This window comes from Garra rufa, chromosome 2, assembly GCF_049309525.1.
Source record: "Garra rufa chromosome 2, GarRuf1.0, whole genome shotgun sequence".
Classification (NCBI taxonomy): domain Eukaryota; kingdom Metazoa; phylum Chordata; class Actinopteri; order Cypriniformes; family Cyprinidae; genus Garra; species Garra rufa.
In genome coordinates this window covers 12654748-12680499 of record NC_133362.1, presented here as the reverse complement: position 1 = coordinate 12680499, position 25752 = coordinate 12654748, and the positions used below count along the sequence as shown (strand labels likewise).

Sequence of the window (25752 nt, the reverse complement as noted above, 5' to 3'; positions counted from 1 at the left end):
TTAACAACACAGTATTAGGAATCAAGTAAACTTTTGAACGAGGTCATTTCTATAAATTCAACTATTATTTTCTCTTGTGGACAATATGTAACCATCTTTTGTGTGAAATATCTTATTCAGGTCAGTATTAAATAAAAAATAACATGCATTTCTCCAAGGCATATGTAAACTTTTAACTTCAACTGTATATAATTCAACTTCAATTTAAATTGCTTTATAAAAGTGTCTACTAAATGCATGAATGTAAGTAGAAAACGTTACTGAACTGATTAGGGCTAGTCGAAAAGCTTTGCACCAGCCTCCCACACAATTTTTCAACAGCAGAAATGATTTCTTAATAAAATGTTTTTCCAGAATCAACAAAGGCTGCTGGCCCAGAAATATGTCCTACTTGCGTAAATCACATTGTTCTGAGTGACTTGTCTTTTTTTAAAAAACAGATGTATGTTCTGCAGATTTCCTGGCTGGTTGCTAGGAAACAGACGGAGTTTGAAACGCAGACTACAAGCAGGTGTGTGTGTGTGTGTGTGTGTGTGTGCGCGCAGCTGTAAACGCAGGTGTCGTGTCATTACTGGGCAGATTCACAAATTTGCGATTCAGTCAGGTGCCTGGCAGCTGATACACACTGAGTTTCCGGAGCAGTTTTTTCCCCAGGTTTTCATCCGAGCCGCCCAGAGAGTGAGAGCTGATGAGCTGGGATGTAGACAGATCTGTCTCCATGGGTACAGCAGTCGCATCTGAAATAGATCGGACACACTATGACAACGGGCCATGGTCACATGACAAACTGAGCTAGAAAGTCTTTGGTTAGTCAATTCTCTTCTCTTCTCTTCTCTTCTCTTCTCTTCTCTTCTCTTCTCTTCTCTTCTCTTCTCTTCTCTTCTCTTCTCTTCTCTTCTCTTCTCTTCTCTATACATCCGAACTTGATTCTTGATTTCATCATTCCTGTTAACCTCCAGTCATAACAAGCAGAGCTGAAATGGACAGTTCTAGCCTGATGTCAACATTCCTTCACAGGTCATGTAAACAGAGACTAGAGCTCATGCATTTCCTCTCCCTGCAGTCTGTCAAACGTCTCGCTCGCTGTCAAACAGCCACTCCAATGTTTGAAAGTTTGGGTGCATTTAGTCAGAGAGCAGACCACCACCCTTCTTAAAGCGATAGTTCACCACAAAATGAACATTTGGTTAGTATATACACACACCATCAAGTCATTTTCTAACCTGTATGCTATTTACTCTTTTAAAGAAACTTTAATATTTTACTGCATAAAAGTTCTCCATACAGTATTAAAAACTATTCTTAAGTGTTGAATATGATTGATCATTGTTTGAGAAACAAAAAAGTAAAATGATTTTGAAAATAATAGATGTAGTCACTCATATACAGTGCCTTGCCTTCATTTTATTTACATTTTGTTTTGTTGCAGCATTATGTTAAACTGCTTTAAATTAGTTTGCCCCCACATCAATTTACACTAATGACAAAGCAAAACCAGATTTGCAAATTTTACAAATTTATTAAAGATAAAACACTGAAATAAGTACATTGCATAAGTATTCATACCCTTAACTCAGTACATAGTTGAAGCACCTTACCGCTTCAAGTCTTTTTGGGTATGATGTGACAAGTTTTGCACATCTGCATTTGTCAATTATCTGCCATTCTTTGCCTCACCTTTTCACCTCTCAAGCTCTGTCAGCTTGGATGGGGGCTGGCAGACATTTTCTAGAGTCCTAGTTGTTCCAGTCGTCTTCCATTATGGATAATGGAGGCTACATGCTTCTGTGAACCTTCAATGCAGCAGATTTTTTTCTTAACTCTTCCCTAGATCATTGCCTTAACGCAAGTCTGTCACTGAGCTCTACAGGCAGTTATCTTGACCTCAGGACTTGGTTTTTGCTCTGATATGCATTAGACCTTTTCTGAGAGGTGTGTGCCTTTCTAAATCATATCATTCAAATGAATTTGCCACAGTTTAACTCCACTCGAAGTGTAGTAACATCTAGAAGCATTATGAATGCTCCTGACCTAAATTTCGAGTGTCCCAGAAAAGGGTATGAATACTTATGCAACGGGATCTTTTCAGGTTTTTATTTTCAATAAATTTGCACTTTCATTTGCATTTATAAATTTGCATTTTCAATAAATGTTAAAAATGTTGCTTTGCCATTATGGAGTAGGGAGTGTAGATTGATGTGGGAAAAAAGTAATTTAAAGTAGTTTAACATAAGGCAGCAACAAAAAAAAATGTAAAAAAAAAAATGAAGGGGTATGAATAATTTCGCAAGGCACTGTATAGTTGTGCAAAAATAATGTTCTTAAAACCATTGTGTGTCCATGGAAAGCATACAGGTTTGAAATGGCATGAGGGTGAATAAATAACTGTAAAAATAAAATCAAATATAAAATATAAAATCAAATAATAAATACATTTTCATTTTAGGTGAGCTATTCATTTTTCAAAGTTTTCAAAGTGCAGTTTCTAAGCAGCTTTTATATTCATTTTTGGACTTAATGAGGTAAACGCTGTATATTGGTGCATAAAATTATGTCATGGTTTGGCTTCAGAAATCATCCTTCAGTTCACCCACCAGTTCCTTCTTTTCTCTCCACACGATTGTCTCTTATATATGGGGTGTCATCCATGCGCAGGAACACAGAGTCACTGGGGCTCTTCTGTCCATCTGACTTACTTCCTACAGAGGGAGCCAGAGAGCCACAGTCAGGTAATCACACAGGAAATAAACAAGGCATGGGTGTGTAGCACTATGCAGGAGTATCTGATTTAAAAAAAAAAAAACTATAAGCAAACAAAGACATTTAAAGCTTTGAGTCCATGTTTTTTGACATAAAAATGAAAATGATTTGGCAAACACAATTTTCTGACTTGTGTTGACATTGAAATAGCATTGAAACAGGAAGTTGGATGGGATGTATTAAAGGCCTTGACCTTTTGACAGCCAGTGGCCTTCAGTTTTCCTCACGACCTGAGATTAACCACAGTTTTTACTGAGGATGAAAGCATGAAGACTCTTTATAAAGTACCGTGGATTATTTCTCACAACTATTATGTGATGAAGAAAAAAATGCTCCAGCATTTGTTTTTGGATTACGGATCTATCTGTTTGCATCAAGATCAGAGAGAGAAGATTCTGATGAAGAGGGCTACGGTCATCATCAGGATATGGTAGGTAAGATGTCAAATTAATTGCTTATTTTGTATTTTTGCCGCTGTCTGATCATATATCATTCGACTGGTGGCATTTACGAGATATTTTCATATTTATTGAGCAAAAATAGAGCTGTGACGATAAATCAATGCATCGCGATTTGTGGATCGATTCTGAGATTTTCCGAATCCATCACAATTCTCCTTGAAATCGATTCTGGACTTTTTTTTAACAGCAGATGGCGCTTTAAACTAGTTTTTAACTGCACACTTACATACTTAAACCTTTTCGAACTTTATCCCCCGGTTTCACAGACAAGGCTTAAGCCTAGTCCTAGACTAAAATGTAAGTCTAAACTGTTTCAACTGAAAGAAGCTTGCACTGACTGATCATAAAATATATCAGTGCCTTTGTTTTGTCTCAAGATGCACACCAGTAATGTTTTTTTTTCCCTAAGAACGTTTATAAAAATTACTTAAATGTCCTAACTGAACTATGGCCTAATCCTGGTTTAGTCTAAGCCCTGACTGTGAAACCAGGTCTAAGAATGTTTATTTTGCCTTCAAGTGTGTGTAAGGAATCAAAAGCAAGCAGAGTAACGTCACAGCTGTTTATAAAGCATGCAGTGCCATGTGCTGTTCAAAACTAAGCTCAGAATCGATTCGAGAGACAATATTTTAAATTTCATCTTGTATATGGGCCATTCTACATCTACAGAATTGGTACAAACTGCTGTCCCACAACCAAAAACACATTTAAAAGACATTTAAGAATTCAAATAGTATTAGATGTTTACTAACTTCCTTCTATTATCTATTGACACCCACAATAATATTTAAAATATCAGTAAGCTTAATATAAAATTATCCTGAACCCTAGCTACGTTGCAGCTTTTTTTTTTTTTTGTATTTTGTATTTTGTTCCATAGCTGTTTTTTTTTTTAAGTGAAGTTTATATATTTCTTAAAAAATCCTAAAACTTTGTGTCCTGCATTTGCATGTCACTACCGAAACAGTGTATGTTTTAGTCCGCTGGCTGAGGCTACATCCCTAAATTTATGTTTAGGGAATATTTATGTGTCTCTTTCTGTCATAGCTACAAGACGGGTCCCATCATTTTGAGGTAAATTGTTTTCAAAATCTGAAAATCTGTGTGTAACTTTAAGGAATTTCACTATCAAACGCTTTTTTCCGAACACTTTTTTGAGAGTTATTCCATAACATTTAGTTTTAAATGTACAGCTGTTCAAAACTGTGCTAGCTAACCATGTGCTGATTAGCATCTTTGAGCAAGGATCAAAAGTATCCAAAATTTTCACTATCAAAACATTTGATGAAGTTTCAGTAGTTACATCTTGTTTTTTGAGTGTTATTCCCTAAAAGTGTCACTGCCAAAGCAGTCACAACCAAAACATTTCATTTTGGGTGAAATAAACAAAATTTTAGCATGTTTTATGTAGGTTAGAATTCTGTAATGTGATGTGGTCGCTACTTAAACATTACTGTCACGACTGAAACATGGGATGTTTTGTCAAAAATTAAGTATACTGAATTATGAACCAGGATGTTATGATAGTGTTTAGATCAATGTATATCCAAACTAATGATTCCTTAAGTTTGATACCAGTATGATCAACTTTGTAAGCTTTGTATATATATAAGGAAGATGTAAGCAAAATCTTAATCGGTCAATATAACCCTTCTTATTAAATTCTATATTACTGTGTTTCGGAAGTGACAAATTTGGGGAGAGGACAAATATTCCCAAACTTTCTGAAAATACAATAGGAGAATTAACTGCGCAATTACTAGAAATGTGTACCTTGGATATTAAACAATTTGCATACATATAAAATTTGCATTTTTTTTATTAAAAAAAGGGAATTAAATTTAACGTCTATATTAAATTAGTCTTTATTAAATTAGTAGTCCAGGTAAACATTTTGAGTATGTTGTGTTTTATAAATAAACTTGACCTCACATAACCACAAATTTGGACAAAAAGCCAAACCTTTATGATTTCATGCAGATTTTATTTAGAACTCTGATTTAGGAACTGCTGTCATATCTCAAGTTTTAATCAGCACTCCATGCAAAGTGTATTAAATATTTACAGTCGGATTTGATATAAATGCAAACACTGATAAGACATTGTTTAACAGTGTAATTTGATAACCCTGCATGCATTTGATACACTTTAGATAAGGCCTCATTTATTAGAGGAACTTTATGTTTTGACATTCATAAGTGATTTCTAGTTTAAGAATCAGAGTTAAACCTTTTCACACAAAGTCTGATTAGTTTTAGTAAGAGGATTAGAGTTTGACCATCTGTCTTGTCTTGCACTTGGAAGCTGAGAAACGTCCTAATTCCATCACATGCATTATCTGCATCCTTGGTTTCCACACAGATTAAAATGGCTGATGCGAATATGTTATGGTTATATTTAGGTATATTCAAACTGTATAAAACAACTCCTGAAATAGTGGCTTGAGACTGTGATTATGCAATCACCGCCAACTTCAGAAAAGGTCAGAAGTCTTTGGAGATGAGCTCAAATTGTCTGCCATATAAAGCTTTTCCGACAGTTTCCAGCTCTTGAGGAAATCTACTTCAGTGCTTTCATGTCAAATTGTTTTTGTATTTACTTACTGGCTGAAAAACGACCAAGAGAACCTGAGAAAGATGGTATAATGAGAAGCGAATGCACTCACGGACGATGCGGTTCCTCTCATTGAGGGTGATGGTGCTGTCTGGCTGTCTGTAGAGGTGGCTGTGCTGGTGGAATCGGGTCAGACAGGGCCGTGGTTCTGTCAGAGGAAGGGCGATGCTGTTGGAACGTGTCTCAGGGATTGTCATTCTCTCCCCAGGCGCATGACTGTCTGCGTCGGGTGTTTGCGGAGAGCTGTCCATGCGTGTAGCTGTCAGGGCGTTCTGATAATGGTTACGAGTGATCTGGAAAGAATGACATAACATACTGAGACACATTACAGGATATCTTTCATAAGTTTCATTAGATATTTAACATATAGCATTCAAATATTATATTTATTATTTACATAAACATTATTTTTTATAATGCTCATCACAGCTGCATTTATTGGATCAAAAATACTGAAAAAAAATGTTGTAAAATATTCAAATGTAAAATAACTGTTTTCTAGTTTTTATATAAATTTAAATATAATTTATTCCTGTGATGCAAATCGGAATTTTCAGCATCATTACTCCAGTCTTCAGTGTCACGTGATCCTTCAGAAATAATTCTAATATGCTGATTTATTATTGGTAACAGTTGTGCTGCTTGATATTTTTTGGAACCTGCAATACATTTCTTTAATTAATAAAAAAATTGGATTCTTTAATTAATAAAAAGTTAAAAAGAACAGCATTTATTAAAAATAGAAATGTTTTGTAACAATGTTTTGTTCAAAAGTTTGGGGTCAAATTTTTATTCTTTCTATTTTTGATTTCAGCAAGGATGTGTTAAATTGATATAAAAAGTGATAGTAAAGACTTTTTATTGTTAAATGTTTTTTGTATTAAATGCTGTTCTTTGTAACTTTTTATTCATCAAACAATCCTGAAAAAAGAATCATGGGTTTCCAATAAAATATTAAGCAGCACAACCGTTTCAAACATTGATAATAAATAAAATTAATAAATCAGAATATTAGAATGATTTTGGGAGGATCATATGACACTGGAGTACTGATGCTGAAAATTCAGCTTTGCACCACAGGAATAAATTATATTTTAAAGTATATAAAAATAGAAACCCATTATTTTAAATTGTAATAATATTTCACAATGTTGCATTTTTTTTCTGCATTTTTGACCCAATAAAAATGCCTTGATGAGCCTAAGAGTCTTATCATATATCATATATATACAATAAAATAATTAAATTAAATTAAATTAAATACGAATGGCCAAAAATCAAACAAAAACAACTGTATAATTAAAAAAAAATAGTTTATTATTTATTATTATTTTAATGCAAAAATAAAAAATGTTACAACAAAAATATAAATTATGAATTAAGATATATTCACACTGTCAATAAGATTATTTAAATGAAAAATACAATTGTAAGTATGCATCATGGTCAAATCTAACTATAATATATATATATATATATATATATATATATATATATATATATATATACACATACAGAATTTACAGAATACAGAATTTATTTTTACTAAATTTTAATTTTTAAAAAAATATATGTTTATCAGCATTAAATAGTTAGATTTGACCATGATGCATACTTACAATTGTATTTTTCATTTTATGTATATGTATTATATAAATTTCTACAATGAGAATTAAATTAACTTTTTATAGCATTACGGTAATAAGAGTTTAGGCTAAAAACTTTAATAATCATAAAATTAAATAAAAAATCAAATTATATTAACTTCTTTTAATATAATTATGTGAACCATAATAATATGACCCAGAATGTGCTTGATTTTTTTTTTTCTCTGCATGGTCAAATTTACCTTAATGATCTGTAGATCTGTAAGCTGGCGAACTGAATAGTCTGGTAAATACGGTGCTCCACTGATGCTCAGTTGACCCAAACTCCCTCCGTGAATTGTAGAATCCGAATGATTAAGACCGCTGCTCGGGGACGGTGACCTATGGACTGAATCACATCAGTAGAAGTCATTCAGTTGATTATTGCTTCAATTATTACCACAGGCATTTTATTTCCTCAGTATGTTCGTATATGTATTGTATATTTCTGTGTGGCAGAATCATTCAAAAGAGATTCACTCATCGATGCTATTGTAGGCATTATTTAATCTCTAAATGTGCTTTTAAAATGAATTAAGTGCATTGCTTATATATTCAAAAAATTAAGCTAAATGGACACAATTATGGGCAAGTTTTAATGAAATATCTTTAAAAAATCCTTGAAGTAAAATGGTTGTACTTGAGTAAACACACTTGAATTTGAGTTTATTTTGTCTTTGTCTTGTATTGTATTTTTGGCAGATTTTTTGATTATTTCTTATCAGTTGTTTTTATATTAACGCACAAGATGATCGAAACCTTCTGCTGATGCAATCAGAAAAAATGCTCTCCTATTAAAGATACATTCTATGGAAAGAAGTCTTATGTATGTCTATAGCATATGCTTTATGTCTGTGGTGTGGCTTTTTTTGTGTGTTTATATCACAGAGAAAACTCTAACCAGAGACTATGACACAGACACTTAGCTTCTATTCATTCTGAATTAATCTCTTCAACAAGGGCTAAAGACTCCATCCTTTAAGTTATTTTTACATTTTCGTGATGCTAAGCTTATGAGATTTTCATCCTTATATAATAACGTTTTGTCTGAGTGGGCAGACGTGAGTTTCTCTCCCGCTGTAATTACCCGATTCTACTCTCCTAAGATTTCCATAGCCGCTCTATTTAGATTTGCTGCCTTAATTATCTCTGGAGAGCGTTACTAGAGGGGTCTCGTAAGCTCCACGCTCAAAGCCTCTCCGAGTTTTTAATTGCTCATTAATATTTTTACTGCAGGAGCAGGACAACCTTGCTCGAGTTGTTCTGGAAACGCAAGTTGATTTATTTAATGAGGCTCTGTTCAGCTCCAGTGGTGAATTCTGACAATGTTAAATGAGCAAACAAACCTGTGGGTAGGATGGTCATGATAGCAGGCAAGCCGTAGTATGTGAACGGGCCGTTTTCAAACTTCAGTCCCTCTTTACCGATCTCCACCTCCACTCTACCCTACAGCCAGAGAGATATGGTTCATTGAGACACATTTTCACTGAGACCTTCGAAATAAGAGTTCGCAATTATCAAATCTGAGAAAAAAAAATCCACTTATAGTGGTTGGAACCCATTGTAAGTGGATTTTTTTTAACTCAGATTTCATTATTAATGAAATAGTGAAAGTTTATTTTGCATTTAATAAATGGAATATAATGTTGTCATGACTTTTTGTAAATTCATTGATTAGCATAACAGTTTGAACAAATATATTTAGTTAATCTTTTCTAATAATATTTTTATGAATTAAAAATTATATTTTTTCCCTCAGTCTGCAATAATGTAAACTGAGCAAAATGACATTTTTCTCCCCCTACAGTGGGGTCTAATAGTGAAAAAGCTTTTATCTGGTACTTCATGAATGTAGTATAATTGTTTACAGTTTGCAGTCATTAAAAATTTGGAAAATTAATTAAAAAAATACTGTAAAAAATAATTTAAAATTATTTTCCCCTTTTACAGTTGGGGCAAACAGTGAAAAAGCTTTTATTTTATTATTATTAGCTCATTATTTTATTAATGTTTTTTTTTTTTTTTATAAATTAAAATATTTTTTCCACAAATTAAATGACTAGTATAACATATATATTTTTGAACAAATATATATTTGTAATTTTCTGTAATTTAATAAAATTATTTATTTTTCTCTGTTTGCAATTATGAAAACTGAAATAGGGGCCTGTGTTAAAAATGCTTATATTTTGCTTTTAATGCAATATTTTGTAAGAAATTAATTGATTAGCATAACAATTTGATCATATATATATATATATATATATATATATATATATGTGTGTGTGTGTGTGTGTGTGTATGTGTTTATTATTTATATTTCCTCAGTCTGCAATAATGAAAACTGAGGAAAATTACATTTTACATTTTTTTCTCCCCCTATAGTGCAATAGTGAAAAAGATTTAATTTTGCATTTCAATAACGTAGTATAATTTTGTCATAAATTAACTGATTAGCATAACAATTTTGACTATTTTTTTTTTTTTATAAAACTATTTATTTTGCAATTAAAAATTAGGATTTTTTTCTTTTACTGTTGGGTCCAGTAGTGAAAAAGCTTTTATTTTGCATTTTATTAATGCAATATAATTTTGTCATAAATTAAAAAAATGTTCTTGCATAAATTAATTGACTAGCATCACAAATATATTTTTTAACAAATTTATATTTTTGTTATTTTTTATTTAGTAAAATTATTTATATTCCATTGTTTGCAATTATGAAAACTGATGAAAATAACATTTTCTTTACGTACAGTAGGGGCCAATAGTAAAATTGCTTTTATTAAACATTTAATGTAATATATACAGTATTTGGTCATAATTTACAATTGTTATAAATTAATTGATTTTCATAACAATTTTAACAAATATATAATCTTTTCAAAATTACATTTCTCCTCCTAGTGGGGTGCAGTATTGAAAAAGATTTTATTTTGTATTAATGTAGTATAATTTTGTCATAAATTAATTGATTAGCATAACAATTTTGACAAATTATTTGTTTAAAAAAATTATTTTTTACAGTTTGCAATAATTACAAAAAAGGCACCCCCCCTCCTTTTTTTACAATTGGGTCCAATAGTGAAAAAGCTAGCTTATTATTTTATTAATGTAATATAATTTTGTCATAAATTAAAATATTTTCCCATAAATTAATTGACTAGCATAATGAATATATATTTGTGAAAAAAAAAAAAAAAATATATATATATATATATATATATATATATATATATATATATATATTTCTAAAAAAAGATTTTGCATTTAATTTATGCAGTATAATTTTGTCATAAATTAATTGATTAATTGATAACAATTGTGACAAATTATTTTTTTAATAATATATCTGTATTATTTAGTAAAACTATTTATTTTACTCAGTGTACAGTAATAAAAAACATAAAATTAATTTATCTGCATAACAATTTAAACAAATTATTTTTTTAATAAAAAAAATTAAATGTTTAAATTTGTTTATAATTAATTTCAGAATGTCTTTAAAACTTGTACCTGCAATATGAGGACGAAATAATCCACAGGCTTGTTGCGCAGGAAGAGGTAATGCTTTGGTGATCGCTTGTTTTTCTCATCGAACTTGAGTTCCTGCACGACACTGGGGTGCTTTATTAACCGCAGGAGGATCTTCTGTGAGAGATGTGTCGACTTAAAAGGCTCTACTTCTACCGACAGAAAGGGAACAGAGAGAATAAAAAGCACAATAATGATATTGACAATGAAACAGCATTCTGATACTTTGCACTGCTGCACCAATGAGTAGAAATACTAGACTACCAAATGAACGTGAACACATGCTTTTGGTCTTAATTTGTATATGCCTTAAACCTAAAACAACTTTCAGTTTCTTAAAACTTAAAATTCGATTAAACCGAAACAGGGTTGACATACGTTTGACTCTCTCCTGTGGTTGTGAATTGAGCTTACCTGTTGCTAGAAAGCGATGTGTTGCAAGCAGAAGCTGTGGCGAAACTTTGACCTTCATTTCACTCTCTGACAGTTTAAATATGGAGAAATCTTGCTGTTTCCTCTCATGGTGAGACACTCTCCTCTTCGTACGGTTGTCAGCTGCAATGGTACAACAGCAATACATTATACTGGATAGGTTTCACCTCAAACCAATAACAAGTGAACGAGAGCATAGAAAATATGCTTAAAGGGTTAGTTCACACAAAAATCTAAATTCTGTCATTAATTACTCACCCTCATGTTGTTCCAAACCTGTAAGACCTTTGTTCATCTTCAGAACAACAAATGAAGATATTTTTGATAAAATCCGAGATCTTTCTGACCCTCAATAGAAAGTAACGCAACTACCACATTCAAGGCCCAGAAAGGTAGTAAGGACATTGTTAAGAAGAGAAGAAATTGTTGAATAAAGTCATTTTTCTTTCTTTGCGCAGGAAAAGTATATTCGTAGCTTCATAACATTACGTCACATGGACTATTTTAATAATGTCCTTACTATATTTTTGTGCCTTGAACTTTGCAGTTGTGTTGCTGTCTATTGGGGGTCAGAAAGCTCTCTGATTTCATCAAAAATATCTTCATTTGTGTTTGAAGATCAACGAAGGTCTTAGGTGTTTGGAATGACAAGAGGGTCAGTAATTAATGACAGAATATTCATTTTTGGGTGAACTATCCCTTTAAGATGTGTAATACAGACAATAAAGGGTTAAAAGAAAACTGTTATATCAAACTTTATGCAATTTATATACAGTATTTCACTCAAGATAATTGCATTAAATATAATACACTTTTTTGTATAAAAAACGTACATGCAAAAACTCTTTTGATTGGCCTGCACAAAAATTTTGTTATAGGATTAAGGTTTTTATTTATTTGTGACACTGGACCACAAAACCAGTCATAAGTAGCATGGGTATATTTGTAGCAGTAGCCAATAATACATTGAATGGGTCAAAATGATTTTTTTTAATGCCAAAAATCATTAGGGTATTAAGTGCATGAAGATATTTTGTAATTTTTCTACCATAAATATATCAACTTAATTTATATTAGTAATATGCATTGTTAAAAACCTAATTTGGAAAACTTTAAAGGTGATTTCTCAATATATAGATTTTTTTTGCACCCTCAGATTCCAGATTTTCAATTGTATCTTGTCCAAATATTGTCTAGTTTTGTGGTCCAGGGTCACATATGTTATTTATGTTTTATGTAATGCAATAATACTATTCATTCTCATATTTGGTGTTTCAGTGTTTGGTGTTTTTTTTTTGTTTGTTTGTTTTTTTGTTTTATTGCACAATTGTTTTGCAAGGTGTCCATTATTGCTATTTAAAATGATTAAATATGAAAAAAATGTATTCACATATTTAGTAGTAGCTTACAAGTTTAACTTAGTAAGTATAAGGTTATTGCAGCACATCCAAGCTAGATCAAAATGTTTTTTGTGACAACTTACCCCACTTTGGAGCTACTGGGCTATGTTGTCACAAATATTCAAGATGGTATAACTATAGCTTATTTTCTTGGCAGAAAACTTAAATATTCAATAGCATTTTTGTAGTCAAGACAATAAGGTAAATGTCTGTACTGAAATGTATTCACTATTTAAGCTACACTGTCTATTCATGATACCATAGAAGAACCTTTTTGTCTAAATAATTCCATAAAGAACCTTTAACATCTGACGAACCTTTCTGTTTCACAAAAGTGGTGGTGAAAAAAGGTTCTTCAGATTATAAAAAGGTAAGAAAGAGATGGTTCTTTAAAGAACCTTTGACTGAATGGTTCTTTGTGGAGCCAAAAATGGTTCTTCTATGGCATCGCTGCGAAGAATGTTTTAAAGCACCTTTATTTTTAAGAGTGTAACTTGCATAATATTCACAGTAAAATGTGTGACAACTAACCCCAGTCTCCCCTTTATGTTAGCACTGTTAATCATGCTGAAAAATGAAAACGATAATCACAGCGAACAGGCTTTGCCAGAGGACAATAACACAGAGTTCTGGAATCCAATTAGTGTGATAATTATTTGCAACAGGGTCACAGTGTTATCGACTATGCATGAGGAATCAGGGCAGGTTTTCACTCAGATGAATGCTTTGCAATGGCTCTGTGGAGAAAATATTCCACTAACAATATACCACTGGATGGATTTCGTAACGTTTAGGTGTTTGAATGTTCATCTGAAGCTTTATTATTGAAGATGAGAAGATATAGAAATATTAAACACCTACTGTAGAGGTCTGTTTCGTCCACAATCTCAGACTTGATGATTTCCTCGATGACGTCTTCCAGTGTGATGATGCCCATGACTTCGTAGAAAGGATCTCCTTCTCCTTCATTATTGACCCTCTGCACGATAGCCAAATGAGATTTCCCTTTACAATGCCAGAGAAAGACATAGGAGCATCATGGCAGGAAATGCAACTGGCATTTTAATTTTATACTCGTAATCTGCATTCTCATTTATGTAAAGTATATTAAAGCCAACTTCATGAAACTGCAGTGCTATTAAATCAATCCATGAATCAATAAAGTCATTAGTCAAAGTGTGCAAAATCAATAGTCACACAACTTTAGTAAATGAAGCCATGTTGCAGAGAGTCTTTTGCAGTGTTAAACTGATTTGTCACATGACATAAAGAGTGCTTGAAAGGAAGGCTCATGAAGAGATTAACTATGACAGGTCTGAAGATTCAGACCTGACCTTATGTAAAGGGTGCTGAGCGATTATGTAATGGGGTTTGCTCTGGTGAAGAAGCTGAGCATACAAAAAACCTGGAATCTGTTGGAATTTGCTATTTTTGAGTCCTTAAAAAGCTGCTCGGGCATTAATAGCTTGTTTGACATTCGTTCGTGCTCCTCCTTATTATTTAATAATTATGATGCCAAAATGTTTTATATTGTTAAGAATCAAATTTTCTGTATTTATATATACACTCCCAGATAGAAATAAAGTATACACTACCAGTCAAAAGTTTTTGGATAGTAAGATCTTTATTGTTTTTTTTAAAGAATTCTCACCAAGCCTGCATTTATTTGATTTAAAATAAAGCAAAAGCATAATATTGTAAAACATTTTTACTATTTAAAAAATTGCATTCTATATGAATATGTTTTAAAATGTAATTTATTCCTGTGATCAAAGCTAAAATTTCAGCATCATTACTCCTGTCTTCAGTGTCACACGATCCTTCAGAAATCATTCTAATATGCTGATTTGCTGTTCAAGAAGCATTATTATTATTATTATCATCAGTGTTTAAAACAGTTGAGTATTTTTTTTCATAATGAATATGAAAGATGCAAAGGTCAGCATTTATCTGAAATAAAAAGCTTTTGCAACATATTACACTATACCATTCAAAAGCTTGGAGTCAGTATAAAGAAATGGTAACACTTTACAATAAGGTTCATTAATTAAACATTAGTTAATGTACTAACTAACATGAACTAACCATGAGCAATACATTTGCTACTGTATTTACTAATCTTCATTAACGCTAGTTAACGAAAATACAGTTGTTCATTGTTTGTTCATGGTAGTTCACACTGCATTAACTAATGTTAACAAGATTTTAATAATGTATTAGTAAATGTTGAAATTAACATTACCAAATATTAATAAATGCTGTATAAGTGCAGTTCTTTATTAATTCATGTTAACTAATGTTTTTAACTAATGTTAACTAATGAACCTTATTGTAAAGTGTTACCGAAGAAATTATAGAAATTACCTTTATTTGGCAAGGATGCCTAAAATTGATTAAAAAAGTGATTGTAAAGACTTTAATAATGTTACAAAAGATTTTCATTTCAGATAAATGCTGTTCTTCTGAACTTTCTATTCATCAAAGAACCTGAAAAAATATACTCAGCTGTTTTTAGCATAATAAATATAAATGTTTGTTTTTGATGAGCAAATCAGATTATTAGAATGATTTCTGAAATTAATTAATATAAATAAATTACATTTTGAAACGTATTCAAATAGAAATAGTTATTTTAAATAGTAAAAATGTTTCATATTTTCACAGTTTTTGTTGTGCTTTGGATTAGGGTTGCAAGGGGGGTAAAACATTTCAGGTACATTTCCGGAAGCTTTCCAAAAATCCCTGGAAGATTCAAAAAAATCCTGCAAAGTTTTCCAAATTTTTGGAATGTTTCAGAATTTTACCGGAAATGTTCCACCTTTTTGCAACCCTGCTTTGGATCAAATAAATGCAGCCTTAAGAAGAAGAGACTTCTTTAAAAAAAAAACATTAAAATCTTACTTTAAAAAACTTTTTAAAAACTTTAAACAACTTTTTTACATTTTACATTAAAAAACTTTTGACTGGTAGTGTATGTTTATTATATTCTTATATTTTAAATAATTCATAAGTATATTTTCTGTATAAGAAAGGTGTATAAAAGATTAAAGTGTAATACAAGTGGTAGCTAAATACATTTTTAAATACATAGATAGTATGCTAAAAGCACATTTTATTTCATATTCATGGTATCTCAAAATAGTACACTTAGATGTTCTTAATATTATCTTAGGAAGTACTAAAGAATAATTTTTAGTACATCAAGTACAAAATTAGAGTGTGAAATTAAAGCACTTTATGTACTGAAATAAAGTGAATTTTAGTGCCTTTTTTATTTTTTATATTTTACATGGGCTAGCATTCAAAATTTTAGGGTTTAGTTTAGTTTTTTGCATTAAATTGATAAAAAAAATGACAGTAAATACATTTGTAATCTTACTTACAACAGATTTCGATTTATATAAAACACTGTTCTTTTGAACTTTTTTTTATTAATCAAGGCATCCTGACAAAAAGATTTCCTTTTTTTGTCAATTCATGGTTCTTAAAAAATTTTATGCAACACAACTGTTTTTAACATTGATAATAATAAGCAATGTTTCTTGAGCAACAAATCTGCATAGTAGAATGATTTCTAAAGGACCATGTGACACTAAAGGCTGGAGTACTGATGCTGAAATTTGAGTTTGCATGACAGAAATAAATTAAAATTTTAAAATCTATTTATATAGAAAACTGTTTGGAGAGCATAGGAGACATTCAAAACATTCTTATAAAAAAAAGTATTTGCACAGCAAAACAATGGCTTATCTTACAAAGTATTTTTGTCTTGTTTGTAGTCAAAAAATCTAAAAAATTCAGATGCATTAACTAGATAAGCAAAATTACATAAGATATTTAGTCTTTTTTAAAGCCAAATTTACTTAATTTAGTTTTCCCCTCTGGAAACAAATAAAATAATCTGACAGTGGGGTAAGTAAAACATTCTTAAAACAAAAACCCTTATTTTAAGCAAACTGCACTTCATTTAGTTTTTTCCACTGGAAACAAGACTAAATATTTTATGTAATTTTGCTTATCTAATAAATGCATCTTAATGTAAGATATTTTGACTAGAAACAAGACAAAAACACTAAATAAGATCAGCCTTTTTTTGCATTGTGCGTGTATGTATTGTATATTGTTACATTGAATTTACAGATTATTAATGGCAGTTTAATATTAACCAGAGCCTTCTGATGAGTCCCAACATTAGAAACTAACAGTTGAAGCCTGGTCATTTCAGCAGATTGTTTTATAAATCTCTCAAAAAGTAATGCAGCTTTGCCAACCGACTGTTCTTGAAATATGGGGCTGCTAAATCTATATTGGCATCAACTGCAAACCAGCAGCTTGTTGCTGCAGCAAAGCTATATCTCATTTCACATGCAAAAAGGGCACTTACATTGCAATCTTACAACACAATTAGTGTTGCTTATACAAGATTTCAAGACAGAAGCTCTTTGCAGTGGAACAAACAAAACATTGCAGCTAGCATTTCTGTTAATCATCAGTCGGCCAGATTTGGAATATCATTTCAGACGGAGAGGATTAAATATATAATCCTCAACCTTTGGATAAAGAGAACCTTGAGGACAGAAGCCTCTCTCACTGTGGTCTCCATGGCAGCAGCACACGCTGAGCAAAGTGAAGAATTCTGCAGGAGTCAGGTGGAGAGCAAGGGCAATGCAGCACTCGGCGCAATACACCTCAAAGCTGATGTTCAGGGAACTGCATTACATCACTACGCTATTATATAACACGAGCACGCATGCACGTGGAGCCAGGGGGGTTGAGCCCACACGGATGTCCCTGCGATTCCCTCAGCTGCCGTGCCAGCAAATGAACTCGTTAAAGCTGGCACTATACTCTACTCATGTGATGCATGGCAGACCAGTATGGTGGGAAATGCTAAATAAAGCACAGTGTGTAGCTGAAAACGGAAAGAAAGAACTGTCGAAGGAAATGCCTGACTGATTTCTAAATAGAATCCAATAGCACAGTTTGTCCTAAAAATGCATATGCAAATAAATGCAGGATTTTCTGTGTTACTTGCTTTTATTTTGTCATTTATTTATTTAGGGCTTTCTTAGTTTTGATGCTTTTGTGGATAGTTCACCCAAAATTGACAGTTCTGTCCTCATTTACATACAAAAAGAAATCTATTTAGTTTTTCAGTTCATGGTCTCTGTGGACTTTCATATAGAGGGTTGGCACTTATGTCACGGTTTGGTCAGTTACCCGGATGTGTGGCCATGTTGGAGATACTCTGATGTAAACAACAGCATGGATTGCACAGTTAATGTAATTTATGCTGTCTAAGCCATGGAAAATCTGAATTTTTTGGTTGCTTTAAAGTGAAGAAACAGAACAGAGAATAAACCAGTAGTTCACAACACACTGTCTGTCATGGAAAGATGAAGACAGATGAGAACTTACTTGACCTGAAGACCAAACAGCTGAGAAAACCTTACAAGAAAAATCAAACAAACAGAAAGACACCAGAATCTCCTTCAAAACCGGTTTTCAGGAGTCAAGAGCTCATCTAGAGAGGGCGACGGTGTTACAGGTTTTCACGTATCAATAGACCACTGTACAGTCGTGGCCAAAAGTTTTGAGAATTACATAAATATTGAAAATTGGAAAAGTTGCTGCTTAAGTTTTTATAATAGCAATTTGCATATTACTCCAGAATGTTATGAAGAGTGATCCGATGAATTGCATAGTCCTTCTTTGCCATGAAAATGAACTTAATCCCGAAAAAAACTTTCCACTGCATTGTTAAGAAGGCTTCGGGGCGTCCAAGAAAGTCCAGCAAGCACCAGGATCGTCTCCTAAAGAGGATTCAGCTGCGGGATCGGAGTGCCACCAGTGCAGAGCTTGCTCAGGAATGGCAGCAGGCAGGTGTGAGCGCATCTGCACACACAGTGAGGCCAAGACTTTTGGAAGATGGCCTGCTGTCAAGAAGGGCAGCAAAGAAGCCACTTCTCTCCAAAAAAAACATCAGGGACAGATTGATCTTCTGCAAAAAGTATGGCGAATGGACTGCTGAGGACTGGGGCAAAGTCATATTCTCTGATGAAGCCTCTTTCCGATTGCTTGGGGCATCTGGAAAAAGGCTTGTCCGGAGAAGAAAAGGTGAGCGCTACCATCAGTCCTGTGTCATGCCAACAGTAAAGCATCCTGAGACCATTCATGTGTGGGGTTGCTGCTCATCCAAGGGAGTGGGCTCACTCACAATTTTGCCCAAAAACACAGCCATGAATAAAGAATGGTACCAAAACACCCTCCAACAGAAACTTCTTCCAACAATCCAACAACAGTTTGGTGAAGAACAATGCATTTTCCAGCACGATGGAGCACCGTGCCGTAAGGCAAAAGTGATAACTAAGTGGCTCGGGGACCAAAACGTTAACATTTTGGGTCCATGGCCTGGAAACTCCCCAGATCTTAAAACTTGTGGTCAATCCTCAAGAGGTGGGTGGACAAACAAAAACCCACTAATTCTGACAAACTCCAAGAAGTGATTATGAAAGAATGGGTTGCTATCAGTCAGATTTTGGCCCAGAAGTTGATTGAGAGCATGCCCAGTCGAATTGCAGAGGTCCTGAAAAAGAAGGGCCGACACTGCAAATACTGACTCTTTGCATAAATGTCATGTAATTGTCGATAAAAGCCTTTGAAACGTATGAAGTGCTTGTAATTATATTTCAGTACATCACAGAAACAACTGAAACAAAGATCTAAAAGCAGTTGAGCAGCAAACTTTGTGAAAACTAATATTTGTGTCATTCTCTCAACTTTTGGCCACGACTGTACATGAAGCCAAAAGCTGGTCTAAAGCTTGCTTTTGCCATTATAAGCGAGAGGCAGAGAGACTGCTGAATCATATAGAGAAGTAAGCAGGAAAGGGCGCAATATTATGACAAACTAAAGTTAATAGATGGAAAAGATATGTACGAGTAGTATTGATTAACATATTAGCCTAAGATTTTACCTATACCTAACCAGAAATGATAAGAACAAACACGAATGTTGTCAAGATTCTTGCCCTGAAAATGAAAGTTCTGTCCTCATTTACATAGAAAAAGAAATGTATTTTGTTTTTCAGTTCATGGTCTCTGTGGACTTTCATATAGAGGGTTGGCACTTATGTCACGGTTTAGTCAGTTACCCGGATGTGTGGCCATGTTGGAGATACTCTGATGTAAACAAAAGCATGGATTGCACAGTTAATGTACTTCTAAATATGTTGTTCTGCTAATTTATGCTGTCTAAACCATGGAAAAAGCATGTGAAATATTAGGCTAAAATCTTAATTAATACTTTATTGCACATTAACTGTGCAATATGGTTTAGACAGCATAAATTAGCAGAACAACATATTCAGTAGTGCATTAACTGTGCAATCCATGCTGTTGTTTACATCTGAGTATCGCCAGTATGGCTGCGCATTCGGGTAACTGACCTTTAAGTATTTACTTGTTTGTAGTGTTTTGAAAATGTAAAGTCTGATTATTAAGAAGAATACAATTTGAGATTAGAATTAGTTTGAGAAATAGGATGTATGTAGTGACTGATCCAATAATTTGAAGGAACATACACTTTTGGGGCCTTTGTTAGCTTTTTTTATTATTTTATTTTATTTTATTAATTTTCTTTAGTAGAGTATATAGCAACCCACTCTAACACCACCAACAGTTTCAGTTTACTTGACTTACTGATAGCTGATAACTAATGAGAACAGAAACTAAATTCTCTCCTTTCATTCCCTGGAGTAGTTTAAATTACTGCCCAATAGAGTTTTGTCCTTTTTTTGTCCTACACCTTTACCTGCTGTTTAGCATCTGCCTAACTTCACTAAGTGGAGAGGGAAAGGTTAAGCCTGCATATTTCATTATTCCTGCTGTATTATGTTCACTGGAGGCAGAAGCTTCAAAGAGTGACATGCTGGGTGCTCACAGTGTGTGGAAGCAGATCCTCTTCTCTCTTGCTCTACTCTTTTTGTCCATATGGTCCCAAGCTGAGACACTGATTGGACCAAAAGGTCACTGCTGCAGCTAATCTGCCCTGATGTTTCTATATAGACAAGCACTTTGGATTTAAAGGTATAGTTCACCCAAAAATGACACTACTTAATTTACTCATCCTCATGTAGTACCAAACCTGTCTTAGTGCAGCTAAACTCCAAAATGGTCTCGTTTTGGCTGTTTTTGGTCATTTTTGGAGCTTGGATGGCCTGAGGGGGAGTGCATATTGAGCAAATTTTCATTTTTGGGTGAACTATTCCTTTAACAAGTGGAAAATGGAGCGATTACTGAAAACTAAGAGCAATCCACTAGGTAAACTTTGACCTCAGTGCTACATTTAATGAATTCTGTCAGACAGTTCTGCCATTTGGTGAAAAATAAATTCAAGTCTTGCACAAAGATTAAACTCAATCCAGAGTTAAAGTGCAGTGAGGGGTCAGTCTGTGCTGAAAATCCTATTTTTGGTCTGGGCGTTGCTCAAACTGCCCTGGATTCCTACGGCGGTTATGGAACTGATACTGTTGATGATCCCTTTACTAAATCTACTGCGTATGAGCATTCGTGCCCTGTGGGGAAGGTAAATCTAGTGAATCCTGTACCCTGCGAGAACAGTACATCTGACAGGTTACTGCATTACAGCTGAATTATGGCACTCTGCACTCTGCTGCTGCTCTGTAGCTTTGACTCTGTGCCTTCACAGAAAACACCATAAATCTCAATAAGACATTATTACGTAATTGCCTCTGTGATGCAGTAAAGGCCAAAGTATGATTTCATACTAGGTGTCAGAATGCATCACATCCCTGTCTAGACTTTGTGCAGGGCAGGATCAAGAGGAAATGGTAATCAGCCTTGCTTTCCACACAGATCCGTGCTTGACAAGAGTAATTTATGGATTTTCAGTGTTTAGGTGTGTCAAAATATGACTAATACAAACTCTTGTAGTGAACAGTAAGTAATGATAACAGAATGAAAACTGTTGCCATGGGAACAAATTCAAAAGTCCAGCCTCTCTGCAGATGTCAGCTGAAGTTGTAAAGATGAGGCTGACGCTGAATGTGCAATGTATGATGTAAAAAAAAAAAGCTCTGTTAATTATCATGTTATTACATTACATAGCAATACATTATATGTGATCCTGAGCCACAAAACCAGTAATAAGGGTATTTTTTTAAACTGAGATTTATACATCATATGAAATCTGAATAAACAAGCTTTCCATTGATGTGGTTTGTTAGGATAGGACAATTTTTGGAAAAACACCTTTAAAGTTATCCAAATGAAGTTCTTAGCAATGCATATTAGTAATCATGCATATTTCTAATGATGTATGGTTTGTTAGGATAGGACAATATTCGGCCGAGATGCAACTATTTGAAAATCTGGAATCTGAGGGTACAAAAAAAACCTTTAAAGTTGTTCAAATGAAGTTCTTTGCAATGCACATTCCTAATCAAAAATTACATTTTGATATATTTACGGCAGGAAATTTACTAAATATTTTCATGGAACATCATCTTTACTTAATATCCTAATGATTTTTGGCATTAAAAAGAAAAATAAATAATGTAGACCCATACAATGTATGTTTAACTATTGCTACAAAAATATCCCTTGCTACTTAAGGCTGGTTTTGTGGTCCAGGGTCACATATGTTCTAGACAAGAGACAACATTGCCAGAGGGTAATGGGTCACTTTAATCATTTAAGATTTAACCAGCAGATTTTCATCAATAATTCCATAACTTCAAAGTACAGTATGTTGTACAATACACTGAAGTCACTAAACTATTTTCTTAAAGGGACAGTTCACCCAAAAATGAAAACTGTCATCATATATGTGACTCTAGACCACAAAACCAGTCGTAAGTAGCACAGATATGTTTGTAGCAACAGCCAGCAATACATTTTATTGGGTCAAAATTATTGATGTTTCTTTTATGCCAAAAATCATTAGTATATTAAGTAAAGATCATGCTCTATTAAGATATTTTTTAAATTTCCTACTGTAAATATATCAAAACTTAATTTTTGATTAGTAATATGCATTGCTAAGAACTTAACTTGGAAAACTTTAAAGGTGATTTTCCAAATATTGTCCTATCCTAATGAACCATACATCAACGGAAAGCTTGTTTATTCAGCATTTTAAGATAATGTATAAATCTCAGTTTTAAAAAATTGACCCTTATGACTGGATTTATTGTCCAGGGTCACATATCACCTCCTTGTTTTTGCACATCTTAATTCTTTGTGCAAAATAAGACATTTAATAAATTAAAGTTAACATGATATTTAAAAAATATTTGTTACACAGAAGAAAGAAATGCATGGTTTGGAACAAAATGAGGGTGAGAAATAATGACCTAATTGAATTATTTGCGTAAACTATCCTTTTCCCACTTATTTTAAATGTTGTTTCCTTTCATTTTCTATCACTTGTTGTACCTTTGCACAACTAGAGTCATATACAAACAGCTTACCTTTTTTGAATTGCTCCAGCATTGCATCCAGTTTGGTGTCGTGAAAGACACAGTGCAGCGGGTGCTTGTAGAACTGAGTGATGGTTTTTAACGGGGTGCAATCATCTGGATCAACAAAGGCTAGATCTTTGACAAACAGTATATCAACAATATTAGACCGTTCGTTTTCAAACACAGGAATGCGAGTGTATCCGCTCTGCATCACGTCTGACATGGTGTAGAAGTCCAGGATGGCATCCGAGGCCAGCATGAAGCAGTCATTGAGAGGGGTCAGCACTTCTTCCACCGTTTTGCTCCTGAGTTCCAGAGCTCCCTGGATGATGTTGAGCTCCTCTTTCACCAGGTCATGATACGGGTCGGTAACTCTCAGCATAGCCAGTAACTTCTCACGGGTGTAGAAGTTGCTGATTTCCTGATGCAGCATATTGTCTAGGAGTTTGCTGATGGGATATGTGATGGGGAAAGTCAGCAGCATCAGCATTTTGGTCAGCCAAACCGTCTTGGACGCGATAGCCAGCCCGTGTCTGGACGCAACGGAGTGCGGTAGGATCTCTCCGATGAAGAAGATGAGAAAAGTGCAAGCCGCAGTGGAGACGGGCGTCACTCCGAGGATCTGGCACATCCAGACCACGAGGAAAGTGTTGGTGAGCACGTTGCACAGCACCAAGGTGCACAGGACGTAGTTGCCGTGTTTGCGCACCGACTCGATCTTGTGCGCGTACTTTTGCTCCTTGTCCGTGCCGCTGTTCTGCAGCACTCTGAGCTCCACCGGGTCCAGCGCCAGCATGCTGATCACCAGCCCGCTGAAGAGCGCGGAAAGCGCCAGAAGCAGCACCGACAGACCCGCCTGCAGCCACCCATCCGTATGCGGCGGCCGCTCCACCACCGCCAGCCAAAAGTCGCGCGTCCGGTAGTGCTCCCATTTGATCCCGTCAAAAGCGCACATGGAGTAATACTTGATGATTTCTCCTCTCCGCAGTTCTTTGGCGAGCAGCTCCACCAGGATGGAGTTCTGGCTGGAGGCTGACTTGAAAGATCCGAGAAGCTCTATATCCGAGCTCCTGGCGCTCTCCTCCACACACAAGTTGTGTTTGGGATGCACCTGCCCCTCTCTGCCGGGCTCCGGTTCTTCTATGAAAGCGATCCACGGCGCGGCTGTGCCGCTGGCGCTGCTGACGGTCCGGTTGAGCCTCTGCGGGGATGCTGCATAGTACACGCGTAACATGAACCGCGTCCCTTCGGTGGCCTTCAACAGCCCGTCCTGCACAAACAGATCTCCTCCCGTGTCCTCCGGTCGGAATCCCAGCAGCCCGTGGCTCGGTGTGGGGAGAGCGGAGGCGATCAGGAGGAACAGGGGCAGGAGGCATGGTCCGGGGATGCGGTGCGGGAGGAGAGCATCCGCAGCATCCGCAGCCATGATGCTGAGTGGGTTGTAGAAGGACATTGGCGAGCTGTATCACGTGGCGATGACACACATCCACGGACACACACATCGGCTCTGTTTGCCGAGTCAGTGTAACAGCTGGAGTCTCGTGTAAATAAAAATGACACCGCAGTGACGTCATGACGCTTTGCAGGGCTGCGATACTGTAAGGAGCAAACAGGAAATATGTAGGCTACAGTCCAGAAGAACCGGCCAAATCACCGAGCTAGAGATGATGTGATAGGCTTTCTGTTTATTTTACCACTGTAAACCCAAGAAGTCGGTGGACAGACATATATAAACAGAGAACTTTGTTAAAAAGGCATTTCTTAACTTAATATTAAATTTAATAATTAAGGTTTAATATAATGTAATATTGTTTTGTAACAAAAGTTATCATAGTATTACTTAAGTACTCTTTTTGCACCGAGAGACTCTGATGGGCCTGTAAAGACTGAAATTTGACCCTGGGCCACAAAACCAATCATAAGGCTCAATTAAAAAAAAAACCTGAGATCTGAAAGCTGAATAAATATGCTTTCTATTTATGTATGTATGGTTTGTTAGGCTTGGACAACTATTTCAATATTTGGAATATGAGGGTGCTAAAAAAATCGAAATAAAAATATATATCAAAGCATATCATAGTTTTGATATATTTACGGTAGGAACTTAAAGTAACGTATACCGCAAAACGTATACCGCAAAGTAACGTATACCGTCAAAAGGCAATAGGTTTTCTAATCAAACTCAATGCAAACTCTAATGTGGAATAAAAGTTAACGAGTCATAACAAATATTCACCACAAGGTGGCACTATATAACTATTTGCCTTGACTTCGACGCCACTGAATGATGGAAACTTTTAGACAAGTGGAACTGTTCTATTTGACTAATGAAATTAAATGTAAACGTGCTTTTGCAAAACACCTTCATAAACAGTGGTATAACATTTATCTAGGCTATAAGATATGTAGAAATGTCTCCTGGT

General features: G+C 34.4%; 1 protein-coding gene across 2 annotated transcripts in view; it reads right to left on the bottom strand.

Moving 5' to 3' along the window:
• cnnm1 (cyclin and CBS domain divalent metal cation transport mediator 1) overlaps window positions 1-25063 on the bottom strand; it is a 28583-nt gene extending 3520 nt beyond the window's left edge. The window contains exons 1-9 of one of the 2 annotated variants that reach the window (XM_073833723.1): window positions 23339-25063; window positions 13708-13851; window positions 11429-11569; window positions 10997-11166; window positions 8827-8926; window positions 7684-7829; window positions 5887-6127; window positions 2595-2699; window positions 573-737 (exon numbers count right to left, since the gene is read on the bottom strand). In XM_073833723.1, the coding sequence (XP_073689824.1) occupies window positions 601-737; window positions 2595-2699; window positions 5887-6127; window positions 7684-7829; window positions 8827-8926; window positions 10997-11166; window positions 11429-11569; window positions 13708-13851; window positions 23339-24782 (2628 nt within the window). In that variant the 5' untranslated portion in view covers window positions 24783-25063 and the 3' untranslated portion in view covers window positions 573-600. The remainder of the gene's footprint in view (window positions 1-572; window positions 738-2594; window positions 2700-5886; window positions 6128-7683; window positions 7830-8826; window positions 8927-10996; window positions 11167-11428; window positions 11570-13707; window positions 13852-23338) is intronic. The other variant, XM_073833722.1, reaches the window with a different exon arrangement.
• Between the last annotated feature and the right edge of the window lie 689 nt (window positions 25064-25752).